A 19,069-nucleotide genomic window follows, 5' to 3' on the forward strand; every position below is an offset into this window, starting at 1 on the left:
CCCCATGGCTGTGGCCCCAGTTCTTTCTGGGTGGCCCCTGCTGTAGTTCTGCTATGCGCTGTCCCTATTCTGGACTCTGGTGACACCACCCCTTCCCTAGTCCCTCCGGCCCTAGGGGTGGCAGCCCCACGACGTGCTGGTCTCTGGTGCTTGCTTCTTAGTGCATGGCTGTGCCATGCCCTGATGCCTGCCCTGGATGCCTGTGTGGAATGCCCAGAGTGTTCTCGGCAGGGTCCCCGCTGTGATCAGCTCCTCAAGGGTGGTACCTGTGTCACAGACACTTTGGGGTCCTGTCAGTGGCCTCTCGAGGCTCCCAGGGTACCCTGCACTTTCTCATCCCTCGTTGCTCATCCATTGTGGGTTTGTCTGTGTGCTGCAAAATGCACAGCTGTATTGAGTGCACCAGCCAGCAGCTGAGAGCTCCATGTGCAGGGCCACCATTGTGGCCGAGCACCTGCCGCGCAGTGGAGGGGCAGTACACACTTGTTGAGTGGATGATGAAACTTGGGCAGACCTCAAGTAAAAGCTATTAAATTCAATGTATAAAGCTAACATACCCTGGTTCTAAAACTTGACAAAGGTGTGATAACTAATGAAGGCATACGGTATGCCCTGCACAGTTCTAAGCCTAGCACGTCTACATCTGTTACCCCATTAGTCCTTGCAACAATCCTATGAGGTGTAGGTCCTTGTGTCCCCACTTTTCTGAATGAGGAAGCTGAGGCAGGGAGAGTTTAGCCAGGGCTGCATAGCTGGTGAGGGCAGGGGTAGGGGCAGGATGGAACCCAAGGCCGGCTGCCCTCAGAGCCGTTACTCAGCCTGTTGGCCACGTGGTATGCAGGAACACTGTGTCTCACTTCCAGCAGGTGAAGCAGGCATGGGAATCCCAAGTGAAGTGCCAGCACATGGACAGCGGGCGAGGGTGATGTAAGGTGAGGCAGCCCGTCAGCATGATTTGCCACAGCAAATGCTACAGGAGATGTGCAGGGTCCCCAGAGGCGGAACAGGGCAGTTGATGACATTCATCACCTGCTGCTGATTTGAAAACATCATAAATACGAATCAACTAGGAACCCAGAAGATTTCCCTAATACTAGAGAGCAGCCAGTTGTCAGTGGCATTTTCAGTGGAGAGATGCTGGCTGCATTCCCCACAAAGCTGGAGGAATAGTAAACCAAACCAGCTGCGCAATCTATTTGACACTTTTATGGAAGTCTTTATTTTTAAAGAAATAGATAATCAAATAGAAAGGAGAGAATGATGATTACTTAATGACAAAGTCATTGTCAGGCTTAGAAAACCCAGGGGAATCAACTCAAGCAATTAGAAATAAGAAGGATCAATAGATAGCTAATTGCACAGTACACATTTGTATATATAAAATGAATAGCTTTTCAAATAAGAGTAATTGTGAAAAACTGACCTCATTCGTAATGACAGTAAAAGTAATAAAATATGCCAGGCTCACTCATGACAAGTGTGCTCCGAATGGGTAAGGTCCTATGTAGGGTCTGCCAGCTGGAGATGCCCAATTCTTGTTCACTTACACACTTTATTCATTTCCTTTAAAATCCTGAGTAACTTAAACACCTGTCCACTTTAAGTTCATCTGGGAAGGTAGCTTGGCAAGAATACCCATGAAGGCTGTGAGAGAGGAGGAGGCAGTCGGCGACTCAGGGCCTGCCAGATGCCCTGGAGGAGAGAGTGCCCCTGCGGAACAAGGGACCTGTTGTGTGAGCAGCACATCCCTAAGCAAAGGGTGAGCGCTCAGCACAAGCAGGGCTGGTCATGTGGGTTTACTCTGGAAAAGATCAGTGTGGGTTCCTTACGTTTTCTCGCCTGTAGCTTCACCACCCAAGAAAAACTACTTGCAGTGTTTCAGTGTTAAACATTTCCCTACACAAATGACTTGTTTTTGAAAAATGATAAACATTTTTATCTGCTTTTTGTTCTTAATATGAATATATTTCCTTGTGGATAAGTATATTAACATATTATTTCTTTCTAAGAGCTATGCTGAACTAACCCTGTCAGGGACTGAGTGACTTAAGCCCCAGTGCCCTCTGATCTCCCACCCTTGGGAGAATTGGGAAAATAGTCACTTACTTCCTGTTCTAGTGAGGATCTCAGTAGAGGAAGCTTACATGACCCCCTGTGGTTATCAGAGGAAGGACCTGAGCTTCGTCTGTGCAGATCCTTTTTCTGGGCACTTGGCTGGCTCTGAACTCTGTCCTGTGGCGGCCACTGCGGTGCTCCTGGTGTGGGGATGGCATGCTGTTTGAGCCAGGCCCAGTGCTGTTGACCTCACCTAATTCTCGTCATGGCATGGCAAGGTGAAAGCAGTGTGGCAATCTCCATTCACCGCAGATCCATGGAAGCTGAGTCACATGGCTGGATCGTCCAGCTCCCAAGCCCGGGCCCTTGACTGCTTTGTGTTTACCTTCATACCCAGATAGGACTCTTCCCTAGAGTTTCCTTCCTTGCTTCCCAGGAGGTTGCTTGGTATTGGGTTTATACTGTTCCTCTCCTCACTCCTACAAGTTCTCTAGCACAAAAAAGCATTTTGGATAACGATTGAAAATATTGAAGCAAAATTTAGTTCAGTGTTGTTACCTTGTTCTATAAGGGTTTGCGGTTGTCCATAGTGAGAAAGTAATTTGATTTTTCTTGTGACTGTTTATTAATTAAATTGGTCATGTTGCATTTGATGCCATGGCGCCCTTTACTAGTGAGGACGCAGAGCTGCATGGACATTCTGAGGACGTGGTGTGGACCCCATTTGTTTGCTCTGGCATGTCTTTAAGCATCCCTAGATAAACATACTTGCTTAGTTAACCCAGGAAGTTTATGATTAACTTTCAGCCATCTTAAATGTTCACGACATAATACCAGGCTTCGGGGTGTACCGTCAGGGGTTCTGACCCTAGCCAGGCCTGGGGGACAGCTCAGCGACTGGGGCTTGGCCCCTCCTCCCCTGGCTGCCCTGTTATCTCGCAGCCGTTGGCCTGGACCCCTGCATCCTTTCCAGGCTCGTCTTCCAGGTGCAGTCCTTGCTGGAACGGACTCCCTGAGAAGGGGTGTCCAAGCTCATCTGCGGCAGGTTCTCCCCCTCACCCACAGCTGCCCTTCTGCTTGCCAAAAAACGGGGAGGCTGTAACTCTCCACCAGACTTCTACCGCAGTGTGTTGCCTTGGAGTGCACACAAAACAGGATATCCTTCCAGAGCACCAAACCCAGGGGCAGGTCCAAATACTGGTTTCAGGGAAGCATCCTGTAGAGTAATACTGACATCAGAACTTTGATGAGCTGGGCTCGCCAGCTTACCCTTCCTGTGCAGAGATGTGTCTAGGGGTGGATGCTGAGCTGTTCTGCTTGAGGTACATCAGAGAGGGGCCATGGGGCATGGATGGACATCTCTCGTAGAAAGTCCTCACCTTTGCCAGCCCTCTGCTGTTGTCAAAGAATGCATTACTTTTAAGGAAAGAGCCCTATGTATGTATAAGCATGAGCAGTTCTTTTCAACTGTTGACTTTTTATCCCTAGACGAGTTGTTAGCTGGGAAGAAAAACACCTTCTGATGCTAAAACAGTACGAATTAGTGGTGGTGTTTCTTCTCAGTGTAAGACTACCTGAGACACCAAATTAAATGTGTGGATCGAAAAGAGAAATTCCTGTGATTTTTTTTCATGTTGTATGCTAATACAGAAGTTAAAACCAATTTAGCTTGTCATGAGATATTCTAGTTATAGCCTATCTTTTTCCCTGTTGTAAAAGTAATACAAGTAAATTATGTTAATAAAGATAGAAAAATTTTAGTTACTAACTGGTTTAAGTTAGTACACTGGGAAAGTGTAACCATGTCTAGCGACATTAGTGGAATTATTTCTGATTTTGCACATAATTCTGAATTTTCCCATGATTCGAATGGCACATACATGCTTGCACACATTTTGCAAAGGAATATTAGGATTTGGTCACATCTCTTGCTTTATAGGTAACTTAGTGGCCTACATATATGGCATTGAATCATGATAAATGGCTCAGTTTTATCTTGTTTGTGTTATAAAACTTGATAATAAATATTTGATATATACCATTTAAATCTTGCCTGCTTTTAAAAGTAATCTGGAGAGATACACTATTCACTGCCTTCCTTAATTTATTCTACAGTGGTTTTCATAATATTTCTTTTTTTTTTTTTTTTGAGATGGAGTCTCGCTGTGTTGCCTAGGCTGGAGTGCAGTGGCACGATCTCAGCTCACTGCAAGCTCCGCCTCCCGGGTTCATGCCATTCTCCTGCTTCAGCCTCCCGAGTAGCTGGGACTACAGGCGCCCGCCACCACGCCTGGCTAATTTTTTGTATTTTTAGTAGAGACGGGGTTTCACCGTGTTAGCCAGGATGGTCTCGATCTTCTGACTTCGTAATCTGCCTGCCTCGGCCTCCCAAAGTGCTGGGATTACAGGCGTGAGCCACCGTACCTGGCCTAGACTAACAACTCTTAACATGCTTAGACATGATACTGACCACACCAACTATGCTAGCAGTACTTAGCATTGACACTACCTGTATTAACTATGCTAAAATATTAAGAAACCATACTGACTGTACTAACTACACTGAAAGGTTAAGCAACCATACTCACCATGCTAACTATGTTAAAATACTAAGCAATGATACTGACTGTACATTTATGTTAAGATGCTAAGCAACACTACTGTTGCTTGTGTCTGATTACCATACCATCTGGCAAAAAAATGTATGATGTTTTTACATTTTTAAAATCAAAATCCTGGTGTTTTTTTTGTTTGTATGGTTGGTTGTTTCAACCTCTTAACTCTTGGTTTTTTCTGTTGAGTGATTTTACGTCTCTTGGCTGTGCAGAATGACGATTAATGGAGAAAGGCTGTCTTCCCCGTAGACCTCGGTGAGGGCGGACCTGACTTGTAGATCGTAGATTGGGTGTGCTCGTTTTTATATTTCATTTTAGGCGCCTCACAGTCTACTCAGAGAAAAATAAAAGAAGGCAAAATGAGTCCTCCCCATTTCCACGCAAGCCAGAGCAGTTGGTTGTGTGGGAGCCTTGTGGTGCCCAGCGGAGGACGGCCAGGACCAGCTCCACCTGCTGGGGTGCAGTGCGGGGCGCAGGGCGTCCAGGTCCAGCTGGTGCAGGTGAGAGCTGGCGAGTCACACAGGCCAGCTGTAGGTGGGGTGGGAGGGTCACACAGGTCTGAGAAGTGTGCAGCATGCCGCAACCCCTGCCCGTCGCAGCACCCCCTGCCTGCCGCTTGCCCATCCTCCCCTGTAGACTGCCCCAAGTCCTGTCTCCTCACAGCCCAGCTCCTCCCTTTTTCCCAGCCTGTCCTGCTGCATCTGCTTAAGCTCTGGGTGTTGCTGGGACCGTGCATCCACTTCCTGACCCTGTCTGTGCACGGCCCTGCGTCTAGCCCCAGTGCAGCCTGCCTCCCTGCCCGAGGCCCCCAGGGCTATTTTGCAGCAGGGTGAGATCTGTTTGAGGCCACCCTGCCCTTCTTCTGCAGGGCTGGGGCAAAGGGGCTCTGCAGGCCGCCTCAGCCACCCCATTTCTAGGGCAGCCTGCTTGTGGTGGACTAGCAGCCTTTCTGTGCTGAAGGTGGTGGGGGTCTTTTCAGTGTTGTTCTATTTTCTTTCCTATGAAACGGAGCCCCTCCAGGGCAGGCCCAGGCCCCTCCCAGCCTGTCTGGGCCACAGATACCTGCAGCTGTGGCCAGTTTCCAGGGTTTTGAGGACACCCACTCCAGCAGCCCTGAGCACACCTGCATCTTCAGTCTCAGTTTGAGGGGCTGGAATGGGGAGGGAAGATGATTTGGAAGGATTTGGGGAGAGAAGAGATATACAAGCCAGGGCTGTCTGGGTTTGGCCCAGGTGTGTGCCCCCTTCACCACTCCACTCTGTAGATTCCCTGTGGCAGAGGATGCGATTGCAGGCCCCACGGAAGTGCGGAGGGTGGAGCTGACGCTGGCTCTGAGTTGGGAAACAGGCACACTGTGGGTTCATAGTCCTGGGAGAGGCTTAGCAAGGAAACAGGACCAGGCCTGGGGCTCAGAGAGGCAAGAGGAGGGATGGCCTGGGCAGAGGTGGGCTGGGAAGGGGGCAGGGAGGAGGCTGCAGGCAGCTGGGGGTGGCCCTGTGCTGATTGGAAGCTAGCAGTGAGCATCAGGTGGGGGCTGAAGCTTGTCTTAGGGATGGGCAAGAAGAGCACTGGTCCTTTCTTTCCAGCTTCTGAAGAGGTAAGAACTCTCCAGAAGCAGGAGCAGTGGAGGGGGAGAACCGTCCAAGGAAACAGTGCCTCAATTGGCAGGGCAGAGGTCCAGAGGCAGGACCAGAGGCTTGGCAATAGGAGACGGTAGGGAAGCTGGCGCCGCTGGCAGAAGAGGAGCAAGTAGGGGGTATACTTTTAAGAGACGCCTGATTAAACCTGGGTTTGAGTTCTTTTTCTGTCCCTTACTAGCTAGTGTAGTTCTGGTTACTTAAGCACTCCAGGCCTCAGTTTTGTCATCTCTGAAATGGGAACAGTAGTGCAGTCCTTCACAGGAGCTTCTCAAACAGAAGGAATGAGAGGTACAGGGCAGCAGCACCAGGAGCTCTGCTTCGGGATGTGAATGGCCATGGGTGGACATGCAGGTGCAGGACAGGTGAAGTGTGGGACAGATGAAGTTTCTAGCCTGGACTGTGAGGGGCCTGACAGCCTCCCCTCCCAGGAGCCCCTCCACCTGCCCTGGTCCTTCCAGCTGGCCTGTAGGCAAGCTGGGGCATGCAGGGAAGCCCCTCTCTGGGGCCCGAGGATTTGCTGGAGAGCACTGTGGGTACTCGAGGTTGGTGGGGGTGCAGGGGTTGCCCGGGCACCCACAAGGAGTTGAGGAGCGTGCCTTAGGAGGGAAATCGGTATTTGGGCTGACTGAGGGGAGGAGCTGGACAGCAGAAGGTTCCAGGCCCAGCAAAAGCTGCTGGGATCAAGGTGAGAGAATAAGCACCAGGTGGGAACAGGTAGTACCCAGACCCCATAAACAATTCCTGCTGGGTCCTCAGGCCTCCCTTGGAATACAGAGGGTGGGCTGGTTCTGCCACGCATTGCAGTTGGTGGAGACTTCTCGGGTGAGGCGAGGACTGTTGCTGCACTCACAGACATGTGACAGGCCTTTCTGTGTTGCCTCCCCAGGATGACCCCTCCGGCGAAGGTGTCCTGCCCTCAACCCGCGGCCCAGCCGCCTTCCTCCCCTTCCTCACTGTGGACCTGCCCGTCTACGTCCTCCAGGTCTGGATGGCTTACTGCCCTTTGTTTTTCTTATTGAGACTCACAGAGCCTTCTACTTCTGGAAGGCTGGCTTCACAGCTGCAGGCTGGTCACTGAAGCCGCGTGGCTTGGGAGGCTCAGCGGGTTGGTTGCCAGGATGTCTTGCTGCCTTCTGGAGAAGGTGGGTGAGTGGAGCTCAGATCTGCAGGACACTGCAGCTCCTGCTGGTAAACAAAGCAGGAGAAGTTAATACGCTCTTGAAAGTGCTGTGCCTAGGAATTCCAGTTACTGCTCTGGGAAGAGGGCTGGCCAGGGCCCAGCCTGTGGGAGAATAGACTCAGATGAATTCAGTATAGTTTGCTTACATGGTTAAGCTAAGGATGGGTGGCAGTGAATGATTCAGAGTTTGATATGAAATACCGAAAGTGTATAGCTTACCACATTTCTAACAATTTGCCTTACATGTTTATATATTTACAATAAGCCATGCAAATTGTGTTTTAGTTTTTTTTTGCAAATTGGGCTACTCAGCATTTTCCTCGCAATGAGAACCAAACTTGGACAGAAGCACTGGTGGGAGCAGAGGGCCGGGCAGCACCCGGGCTGCAGAGGGGTGAACTGGAGGGCGGTTTGGCAGCATGGATCAGAGAACTTCAGAAGTGTCTGCTCCATGTGCCTGGCAGCCCCCTCCTGGGACTGCTCCTGAAAAAAAAAAGTAGTGGAATAATCACCGTAGCCCGGAGTCGAATGGTGCAGCAGCAGAAACACTTCTAACACGAGGAGACAGGCTAGATGGGGCCTCCATAGCCCTGGGCCACATGCCGGTCAGCTGTGAGGGCGCAGGCAGACACCTAATACCTGGGAGAGTGCCTTAGGAGGGACCGCATGAGAAGTGGGGAGAAAGGGTTGCAGAAGTAAAGATGATTTTGTTTCTGTAAAAAGGCATGCGGGTGTGTGAACATGTGAGGTATACGTCAGTGTGCAGACAGAACAATCTTGAAAAATCTACAGTACAGTATTGAGTTCATTTTTCCATCAAAGAACATGTGTTTAGAATCAGGGGAGCCTGTAGTTTTGATTAAGAGAAGTCAGGTATCTCACCACAAGCCCGGTCAGTTGCCTGCTGTGTGGAGCCACAGGATCCCTCTGCTTCCCCTCCCTCCTCCCTCCTCATGACAATGCTTGGTTTTGCAGGAGGTGCTCCCCTCATCTGGAGGCCCTTCTGGACCGGAGGCCACCCAGTTCCCAGGAAGCACTATCAACCTGCAGGACCTGCAGTGATGGCAGCCTCGGCCTGGGCAGGCCCAAGGCCACGGTCTAGGACTCACCTTCCCTGAGAGTCAGATGACATGAGCCTGGGGAGACCTCATTTGGTTTCCATTCAGAAGACCAGCATAGCCCTTTTGAGACTTTTGGGTACATTTATCAAAATGTTTTCCTTTTGTTTTACCAGGAACGAGTTCGGGCTGTACTCTTTGAAACTGCCTTTGTGAGCAAAGTGCTTTGGCAAGACAAGGGTCTCCTTCAGCAGGGCTGGGTGCACAACAGCCCCTTTCCCCGTGTCCCATTGGTCTGAGCTGTGTAGCACTTGTTGCATTACAAGGAAAAAGACTTCTGCAGGAAATAGGGTAGAGAAGAGGCTCTCTAGTCAGATGCAACTTGATCTGTGGCAAAACCAAGTGGGGTCTTTCAGCTTCAGTGTGTGAGCATCCCAGCACCTGGGATGGGGTTTGTGGGAAAGTTGGTTTTGCCACACTGTAGGACCCAGGAGGTCCCATTGCCACAGTGAAGCCAAATTCTAGCCCAAGTCTGGCAGAGCAGTTGGGCAGCTAGTTTTTTGGGGAGAATGATGTGGTGGGACAGAGGACCTCAGTGGCCTATTACAGTGCCCTCTTTCCCAGACTAAATTCATAGCTGAGAGCTTGGGGGTATAGTAGAGTTAAAATTTTAAGTAATTTTCTAAATTCTGTATTTGGGTATTAATGTCTAAATGGTAATTTGACAATAGTTTATAAAGTGATGTTTTGAATACCATAAATTACGTGTAGGACTGTGATGGTGCATTTATGTTTTATTATTGAGGTTGATGTGCACATAATACGTCAATGTATATTTTTATAGAGTGAGGTCTGTCTTGCAAAAGGAGACAACATGATCACCTTGCCTTTGTTTATTTGTAAGTCTGTTAACTTAGCAATAACACAGGGTCACTCCTAAACGATTTTTTTTTTTTTTTTTTTTTTGCCTTGTGCCTTTTGCAGTGTGTGTTCATTCAGAGGCTGTTTTGGTTCCCAGACTGAATCATTCAAACTGCCGTGTTTGTTTCTTGAATTTGGGGGTGACACCAAGTTTGAGTGAGTCCTCCCTTTGTCTTGTCCCACTCCGAGGTGCTGTCCCCAGGTGCTGTTCCACATGGAAGAATCCACACCCATCAGCAAGTGGGTCTTCTCCACAGACCACTGCTCTGTCACCAGCTAAAGCCAAGGAGAGAACTTGCCCACCTGGGAGACTCTTCAGCCCCAAGGTGGCCCAGAGTCCTCCTCCTCCATGGGAGGCTTTTGGCCACTATGGGGGGTGGAGCCGCACCCACCCCATCTCTATCGGGGAGCAGGGTCTGCCCCCAGGAATGCCCTCTTGGCCTCTACTTTTCTCCCATGTGCCTCTCTGGGAACGCCACCATGAAGTGGCTGGGACTGGCACCCAGCATTCTGGACCCTGAGGTTCCCTGCCGGTGACGGGCCCAACTCCTAGTGCAAATGAATGAAAGTTTGCCTCTAGTCATGCACCGAAGGTTTTTCACCTTGGCTTAATTCGAGTAGCTGCATATATGGCGTTCAGCCCGTTGTTTCTCCTTTAGTTGGTAGCGATGGCCTTGCCATATACCCAGCTGCCTGCTTGCATTTCTTTGGTCTTTGCACAGAGGCTGATCTCACACTACACTCAGCGTGAAATTAGCTTTTGTCTCATAGAGCAGCTGTTTTAGATGAGAACCAAGGTGTCATGCTCTTGCCCTCAAGCATCTGCTTAGGGTTAGATGATGAACCGGGGGGATGCTGAGATTTGGCAATGGTGGCTGCGTCCTTAAACAGGCCTTCAAGACTCCAAAAAGACATGAATTTATTCAGGTGAGGAAGGGAGCACACAGGAGGCAGAGAAGACTCAGTTGGACCATTCAAGACCCAGCCCAGACTCTGCCAACATCTTTGCTAAGCCTTCAGCTAGAACAGCTATGGTCTGCGAAGATTACGTAAAGAAAAATAGCAGCTCCTCCTTCTCCTTGTCCATCAGTGTGTGCTCAGACTCTTGTTTGATCCTGTGGACTGGGGGTTGTGAGCGGCATACCAATGTCCTGCCTCTCTGCAGGGGAAACAAGCCCAGTGAGCCGTATGCCCATGTACCCCTGCCCCTGGTGCAGGGAGAGGCCCAGCAGCTCCAGTCAGCTCCAGCCCACTCTGGGCAGCCCTGCAGGCTGAGGGCTGGAGTTAACTCTGAAATAACTGGGGATGTGAGTCTGCCTGGCATTTATCAAGTCTGGTCCCTGGATCACCACCTCTTAAATGTGGGAGCAGGGGGACCCGCTTCCTGTTGCCAGGGTCAGAAGGCAGGAAAGGCGGAGGCCTTGGGACACAGCAGTAGGGGGACCCCAGTGACAGGCAGTGAGCAGGGCTTGGGGTCTGGCCGGAGTGTGGGTAGGGTGGTGGGACCCTGTTCCTGAGCAGAGTGTACCTGGCTGGGGTGGGTGGGCATGGCTGAACCAGTCTCAGCCTGGCATGGGCCATGAGCTGGCAGCCTGGGGAAGAGCCCCCTGCAGGAAGCAGGTCCTGGGAGAGCCTTGCTCTGAAGGCAGGCTGTCTCCCTCAGAGCCTCAGGGAATGCCTTCAGAGTGGGGGCATTGGGGGCTTGGGCTGCAGGACCTCAGCTGCCATGCTGTCTTGGGACCCCCTCCAGCAGAGACCCCCGGGGCGACCCTGCCTACCTTCTTCTTGATCTCAGCCTGGGCACGCGCCCGGGCCCGCTGCAGACGCTCCTCCTGTAGGATCTTTTGCATCTGGAGCTTTTCTTCTCGAAGTCTGGGCAGCAAGAAATGACGTTGAAAACTGGGGGGACCTGGGAGTTGTTGTGTAATCTCCACACGGAGTCCCCAGGCCAGGCCGTGTCCTCCCTCAAGAAAACTCCCAGCTCCTCTTCACCTCTTTTGCCAGGTCAAGGCCTCAATACCTATCCACAGCCAAAGCACCACTGCTTCTGGCCAAGGTGGGCTAGGCGCACAGGAGGACAGCCAGGGCCCTGCTGTTCCAAGGCTCTGGCTCTGGCCTCCTGCAAGGGCTGATCTAAGGTTCATCCAGCAGACCTCTCCCAGAGGCACATTTCCCTGAATCTACACCCATGGCCTGATCCGTGCACCTGTGGCCTCCCTTGCCACCGTGAAGGTCCAGCATCCCCCTGGAGCAAGAGTCCTGTCTCCGTCTTGTGTATACTCTCAGTCATCAAAGCTTTGTCTGGTACCCACTCCGAGCAGGGCACCAGGGACCCAGAGGAGAAGCCCCTGTGCTTGTGGGGGATGGATGGATGTTTGCAGATTGTGCTGTCTCAGGGCCCTGCACGGGGTGGATGAACCGGGCTGCCCACAGGCCAGGGAAGCCATGACCCCCATCTACCTTGGGTCCAGGCTGGTGTCCCAACAAATGACAAGCTGCCGCCCATCTGCCCCCCTGCACTCCCCTCCGAGCTGAAACTCCCAAGGCTCTCTGAGCCTCTGCACTTCGTCTTCTGCTCCAGCAACACTGCTCTAGCCATGCCTTCCCTCTCGGGTGCTGGCAGCTGCCCTTGCCCTCAGCCTCCAGCCCCTCCAGTCCAGCCCCAGAGGGAAGAATCTAACCACGCCCTACCTGGCCATGTTTGCCCCACTGCTTAAAGCCCTCCACTGCTATTCCATGTCTTTGAGGCTGGCCATGATAGCCACACTCTAACTGAGCTCCACCTCTTCTGTCTTCTAGACGTTGTCCCTCCTTGAGCCTCCTGGCCACATCGAGTCACTGTCCTTTGCTCTAGGGAGCTTTCCCTAACCACCCCCTAGTTGAGTGTGATACCCCTCTAGATCCCCCCAAGACCTGGGCTTTTGTCTCATAGCATGGAGCATGAGGGGCCTGTCTCCTGGGAGCGCTTTGAGGGCAGGGCCTATACATGCCCTCTGCCCTCAGGGCCAGTCTGGACACAGCAGCTGGCAGGGAGGGCCTAGAGCTCACCTGATGCGCCGCTCCTTCTCCTTTGCCCTCTCGGCCTGCTCGATCTTGACCTGGGGCACGCGCTCCAGGTTCTCTAGCAGCTCATCCAGCTGGTGCTCAATGATGGTCAGCATCTGCACGGTGCCCAGGTTGGCCTCCTGCTGGGTGCCGATGCAGTTCCGATACACGTCCAGCACCTTCCAGTTCAGGCTCTCTAGCAGCTTATCCTGTGGAGTCAGCGGCTTCCAGCAGAGTGCTGGCAGGCCGAAACCCACCCCCATGCTAGTGCCTTCAGCGGTGGCCTACTGACCTCCCAGGGTGGGGGCCTCCCACTGCTTGGCACACACTGGTAGCTCTGAGAACATAGGCTGAAACAGAACTTGGGAATCTGGCTTGTCTTGGCCAGAGCAGCCTATCCCCTGGGCCCCCTGGAGTCAGCCAGATCCCTGGTTCCAGCCCCTCCCCTAGTTGCCTTTGGTACACCAACAGGGCCCAGTCCCCTCCTCCAGGGAGCCCTGTACCCCGAGCACCCCACAGGGCCATGTCTTCTCTGAGACTGTTCTGACACTTAGAAAACAGATAACAGTGCCTCCACGTGGGCTGTATGAGGAGAGAGAAGCAGCAGGCAGGCAGCTCAGCCCAGCCTGGGCACAGCTAGTGCCCATGGACTCTGGCTATATCAGAGGAGTGCTTTCTTGCTCATGGCTGCGTCCCACACCCTTGGCCCAGTGCCTGGCACACAGCAGGCACTTGACAGTAGGAAGCCGCCCCATGCCCAGGGTGGCCCCAGGTGTGCTGTCAGGTTGGGAGCGGGCTGAGCCCTTGGCTGGGTCCTGGCTTCTGCTCAGAACACCACTGGCTTTCTCTTGTCTCCGAATTCTCTCACCCTTTCAGACTGGCTTGGGGACACGCCTCTTCCCCGCCTTCAGGATCACCTTGCCAGGCACAATTTATGTGTTTAAGAAGCAGACACATTTGTTGAATAAAAGAATGAAGCAATGAATGAGGCATGGGGGCAACCAAGCTGGCTGGCACAGGCATCGATACATGTGGTGGCTCCTGGAGGCAGGCAGGGCAAGGGCAGCTGCAGGGCACTTACCCAGGCCTTGCCCTCCATCTTCCCAAGGCCTGTCAGGGCTCCTCCAGTGGGTGCCCAAGGGTCCCTCCTTCCCCTGGGCCTCTGGCCACCTTGATCCCCAGCCTACCTGCTGATCACCCTTGTACTCGCCGAAGTGGAAGACTCGGGCTTTGAGCTCCAGCTCAGCTGCTGTGTCCTCCTCCTTGGTGATGGACATCATCATCGTGCTGACCCACTGCTTCAGCTGGTTGACCTCCCTGTCCCTGGAGGAGGGAGAAACCGGCAGGGCATCAGTCACTCAGCGCAGCCCTGGGCACATCGCTTCTCTGAGCCTGACCGTCTGTACAGTGCTTTGCCCCTACCAGCTGTCCTGAGGGCTGAAGGATCATGGGTGCCAAGTCTCTGCATGCCCAGGGGGTCAGAAATGCTGGCAGAATGTAGGGGAAAACTTAAAATATTTAACAGTCAACATTAAAGAAAATAAACAGCTTCTTTGAGGCATAATTCACAGACAATAAAATTAGCATAACCATAATAAAGTATACAAGTCAGTAGTTTTTTTGTATATTCAAGGAGTTTACACAACCATCACCATAATCTAATTTTAGAACATTTTCATCACCCCATGCCCATTAACAGTCACTCCTCATTGTCTCCTCTATCCTTTGGTCTTTTTTTTTTTTTTTTTTTTTGAGACGGAGTCTCTCTCTGTCGCCCAGGCTGGAGTGCAGTGGCTGGATCTCAGCTCACTGCAAGCTCCGCCTCCCGGGTTTATGCCATTCTCCTGCCTCAGCCTCCCGAGTAGGCGGGACTACAGGCGCCCGCCACCACGCCCGGCTAGTTTTTTTGTATTTTTTAGTAGAGACGGGGTTTCACCGTGTTAGCCAGGATGGTCTTGATCTCCTGACCTCGTGATCCGCCCGTCTCGGCCTCCCAAAGTGCTGGGATTACAGGCTTGAGCCACTGCGCCCGGCCTATCCTTTGGTCTTAAGCCACCATTAATCTAACTTTGTGTCTACCCTGAACACTTCATAAAAATGGAGTCACACAACATGCTTTCTTTTGTGACTGGCTGCTTTCACCCAGTATATTTTCAAGGTCCATCCATGTTGCAGCATGTGTCAGCACTTCATTTCTTTTTGTGACTGAGTAATCTTCCATTGCATACGTAGGCCACACTTTGTCGATCCATTCATCCATTGATGGGCATTTGGGTTGTTTCCACCTTTTGGCTCTTGGGAATATTGCTGCTATGAACATTCACGTACAGGTTTTTGTGAGGACATGTTCTCAGTTCTCTCGAATATGTATCTAGGAGTAGAATTTCAACATTCACCTTTCAAGTGAAATAAGAAACAGATGCACAAGGGACATGCTGCTCAGAGTTGGGCCTCAGACCAACTTGGGCATCACCTGAAATGCAGTCTTAGACCTTGACCCACACCTATTGAATCAGAAACTTCATTTTAAGATCCCTGGGGGATTCAAGTGCACATAAAGTCTAAGAAGCACTTCACTATAGGGAACGTGATCTGGTTTCTTCAACAAATGGATGGCAAGGGGGAAAACAGAAAGGAAACCTATAGATTGATTTTATAGATAGAAGAATTTAATGATACAACCAGAGGAATAGCATCAGCAAGATGGTGGAGTAGGGGGTCCTCAGCTCTTGTCCCCCCACAGAAACACTAATTTGACAACCATCCATGGATGAAAATGTCTTTGTCAGAGCTCCAGAATTCAAGGGAGAGGTTATAGCACCCAGTTTATGCACCCAGTGGTGCATAAAAACAGAGAAAAGCCATAGAGAGTGAGAGAATAATTTCACTCTGCCTATGTCACCTCTCTCCCAGGCCATGGCAGTGCTGAAAGACATCTCACTGGCCTGCAGTTTCTCATGTTGGGGGAAGGAGAAAGCAAGGTGGAACCCCAGGTTTCCATGCATTTTGGGGTACTTCCCAAGAGGCCCGTTTCTGTCTCATCTCTGCCAGAGCCCTGGTGTAACTGTCATGGATGGATCACCTAGGGGGGCAGCTAGGAACAAATAAAAGGCACAGGGCCTGATAGCACCCAATGTGCAGACCTCACCTGTCTGTAGACCCACCACAGCACGCCCCACCCACCTTGGACCCTGGCAGTAGGCCCTGCCCACAGACCCCACCAGCCAGCACATGGAGAATCTCTGGCTGAGCTGTCTGGCTTTCTCCTTTGGCTTTCCCTGCTGAAGCCAGTCCTTAATGACTGAAAGAAGCAACTCCTTCAAATGTGCAGATAGCAATGCAAGGCCACAAGAATCATGAAAAATCAGGGAAACATGACACCACAAAAGGAACCTGATAAGTCTCCAGTTATTGACCCTCAAGAAATAAAGATCTACAATCTGCCTGAAAAAGAATTCAAAACAATTGTCTTATAGACTCCCAGTGAACTGTAAGACAACATAGATAGGCAACTAAACAAAATCAGAAAAACTGTAAGTTCAACAAAGAAATAGAAACCATAAAAAAAAAAACCAGAAATTATTGAGCTAAGAATGCAATGACTGAACTAAAAATTTCAATAGAGAGCTGTAACAGCAGACTAGATCAAGCGTAAGAAAGAATCAGGGAACTCAGAGATAAGTCATATGAAATTAGCGAGTTAGAGGAGCAAAAGGGCAAAAAAATGAAAAAGAGAAAAAAGCTTATGGGACTTACAGATATCATCAACTGAAACAGTATATGCATTATAAGAGTTCAAGGAGAAGGAGAGAGAGAAAGGGCAAAGTATTTTTTAATTTTATTTTTATTGATACATAATAGATGTATATATCTTTGGAGTACCTGTGGTAATACATTCATATAATTTGTAAAGATCAAATCCGTGTAATTGAGATATCCATCACTTTAAATATTTGTCTTTCTACTAAAAACATTCGAATTATTCTAGCTATTTTGAAGTATACAATAGATTACTTTAGACTACAGTCATGCTACTAATGTATCAAACACTAAATCTTATTTCTTCTATCCAAATTTATATTTGTACCCAATAATCAAGAGAACTTAAATAATGGCTGAAATGTTCCCATGTCTGGAGAGGGAAATGGATATCCAGATTCATGAAGCCTGAAGATTCCCAAGTAAGTAGAACCTAAGAGATCTACTTTGGGGACATATTATAATTAAATTATCAAGAGTCAAAGATAAAAAGATTTTGATAGCAAGAGAAAAGTGACTTGTACAACAGAACTGCTATAAGATTATCAGTATATTTCGCAGCAGAAGTCTTGCAGGTCAGGAGAAAATGGGTGGATATATTTAAAGTACTGAAAGAAAAAAATGGCTAAAAGGTATACTATATGCAGCAAAACTATCCTTTAAAAATAAAGAAGAGATAAAGACTTTCCCAAACAAAACCTGAATGAGGTGGTCACCCACGGTACTTACCTTAGAGAAGTGCTAAAGAGAGTTCTACAAGTTGAAACAAAAAGTTACTAAATAGCAACACAAAAGCATGCAGAAGTATACATCTCACTGGTAAAGGTAACATCACAAAAAATGGTTACATTCAGAGGTTTTTGTATGCAATTGAAGTAAATTTGTTATCAGCTTGAAACAGACTATTATAAGATGCTCAGTGTAAGTCTCATGAAAGTAACTACAAAAAAAACCTATAGTAGATACATAAGAAGATAAAAAGAATCAAAGCAGATCACTGAAAAAAAAAAAAAAAAAACCAAAAGAAAGACAGCAGAAGAGGAGGAACAAGAGAGCTATGAAACAGACAGAAAAAATGAACAAAATGGCAACAGTAATATCAGACAAAATAGACTTTAAGTCAAAAACTGTCACAAGAGGCAGAGAAAAGAAGATTCACATAAAGTCAGAAATTAAAGAAGAGACATTACAGTTGATGCATAGAAAGAAAAAGGAACATAAGGAACTATTAGACAATCCAGAAAAAAAAAAAAAAAAAAAAAAAAGATAAATTCCTAGAAACGTACAACCTACCAAGACTGAATCAAGAAGAAATAGTCTTAACAGATCAATAACAAATAGGGAGATTGACGTAGTAATCAAAACACTCCTAACAAATAAAAGCACAGGACCTCATGGTGTCATGGGTGACTTCTGCCAAACATTTAAGGAATTAACAGTAATCCTTTCCTTTTTTTTTTTTTTTTTTTTTTTTTTTTTTGAGGCGGAGTCTCACTCTGTCGCCCAGGCTGGAGTGCAGTGGCACGATCTCGGCTCACTGCAAGCTCCGCCTCCCGGGTTCACGCCATTCTCCTGCCTCAGCCTCCCGTGTAGCTGGGACTACAGGCGCCCGCCACCACACCCGGCTAAGTTTTTGTATTTTTAGTAGAGATGGGGTTTCACCGTGTTAGCCAGGATGGTCTCAATCTCCTGACCTTGTGATCCGCCCGCCTTGTCCTCCCAAAGTGTTGGGATTATAGGCGTGAGCCACCATGCCCGGCCTTTGGTTTTTTGTTGTTGTTGTTGTTGTTGTTGTTGTTGTTGTTGTTGTTGTTTTTGACAGAGACTCACTCTGTCACCCAGGCTGGAGTGCAGTGGCACAATCTTGGCTCACTGCAGCCTCCGCCTCCCGGATTCAAGCAATTCTCCTGCTTTAGTCTCCCAAGTAGCTGGGACTACAGGCATGCACAATCACGCCTGGCTCATTTTTTGTGTGTTTAGTAAAGACGGTTTCACCATGTTGGCCAGGCTGGTCTCGAACTCCTGACCTCAGATGATCCACCCACCTCGACCTCCCAAAGTGCTGGGATTACAGGTGTGAGCCACTGCACCCAGCCAGCAATCCTTTCTAAACTCTTCCCAGAAATGGAAGAGGAGGGAACATTTCCAAGCTCATTCTATGAAGCCAGCATCACCTTGATAACAAAGCCAGACAAAGACACCACCAGAAAAGAAAACTTAGGCCAATATCCCCTATGAACATAGAAACAAAAATCCTCCCAAAACTATCAAGCAGAATTCAACAGTGCATTAAAAGGATCAAACACACGTCACCCTCACACATGCATAGCCTCTCCCACTATCAACATCCCCCTCCAGAGTGGCACATTTGATACAATCGATGAACCTACCTGGACACATTATTATCACCCACAGTCCGGACTTTACATGGAGGTTCCCTCTTGGTACTGTATATTCTATGGGTTTGGACAAATGTATTATATAATGATACATATCCACCACTATAGCATCATACACAGTATTTTCATTGCCCTGCAAATGCCTTGTGCTTTCCCTCTCTTCATCCCTCTCTCCCCCTAAGACCCTGGTAACCACTGATTCTTTTAGTTTCTCCACAGTTATGCCTTCTCCAGAATGTCATAAAGTTGGAATCATACAGTATATACCCTTTCCAGGCTGAGTTCTTTCACTTAGTAATATGCATTTAAGGTTCTTCCATGTCTTGTCATGACCTGATAGCTCATTTCCTTTTAGCACTGAAAAATATTCCATTTTCTGGATGTACCACAGTTTAAT

General features: G+C 49.3%; 2 protein-coding genes across 19 annotated transcripts in view; one reads left to right on the top strand and one right to left on the bottom strand.

Annotated features, from left to right (window-relative positions):
• ZXDC (ZXD family zinc finger C) overlaps positions 1-9,489 on the top strand; it is a 37,883-nt gene extending 28,394 nt beyond the window's left edge. For 4 of the 7 annotated variants that reach the window (XR_012431607.1, XM_005547905.4, XM_005547906.4 and 1 more), the window contains 3 exons: positions 4,989-5,170; positions 7,197-7,292; positions 8,466-9,489. Coding sequence is in view for 5 of the 7 variants with exons in the window: in XM_005547905.4 (XP_005547962.3) it covers positions 4,989-5,170; positions 7,197-7,292; positions 8,466-8,552 (365 nt within the window). In the remaining 2 variants the exon portion in view is untranslated. Of the gene's footprint in view, positions 1-4,207; positions 5,171-7,196; positions 7,293-8,465 lie in introns of those variants that run through there. The other 3 variants (XR_012431606.1, XM_045385561.2, XM_065539104.2) reach the window with 3 other exon arrangements.
• Positions 9,490-10,366: 877 nt separating this feature from the next.
• CFAP100 (cilia and flagella associated protein 100) overlaps positions 10,367-19,069 on the bottom strand; it is a 41,209-nt gene continuing 32,506 nt past the window's right edge. For 8 of the 12 annotated variants that reach the window (XR_012431610.1, XM_045385564.3, XM_074033238.1 and 5 more), the window contains 4 exons: positions 13,702-13,837; positions 12,518-12,723; positions 11,248-11,341; positions 10,367-10,628 (listed from right to left, as the gene is read on the bottom strand). Coding sequence is in view for 9 of the 12 variants with exons in the window: in XM_045385564.3 (XP_045241499.2) it covers positions 10,515-10,628; positions 11,248-11,341; positions 12,518-12,723; positions 13,702-13,837 (550 nt within the window). In the remaining 3 variants the exon portion in view is untranslated. Of the gene's footprint in view, positions 10,629-11,247; positions 11,342-12,517; positions 12,753-13,701; positions 14,002-19,069 lie in introns of those variants that run through there. The other 4 variants (XR_012431608.1, XR_012431609.1, XM_065539109.1 and 1 more) reach the window with 4 other exon arrangements.

This window comes from Macaca fascicularis, chromosome 2 (genome assembly GCF_037993035.2).
Source record: "Macaca fascicularis isolate 582-1 chromosome 2, T2T-MFA8v1.1".
NCBI lineage: Eukaryota > Metazoa > Chordata > Mammalia > Primates > Cercopithecidae > Macaca > Macaca fascicularis.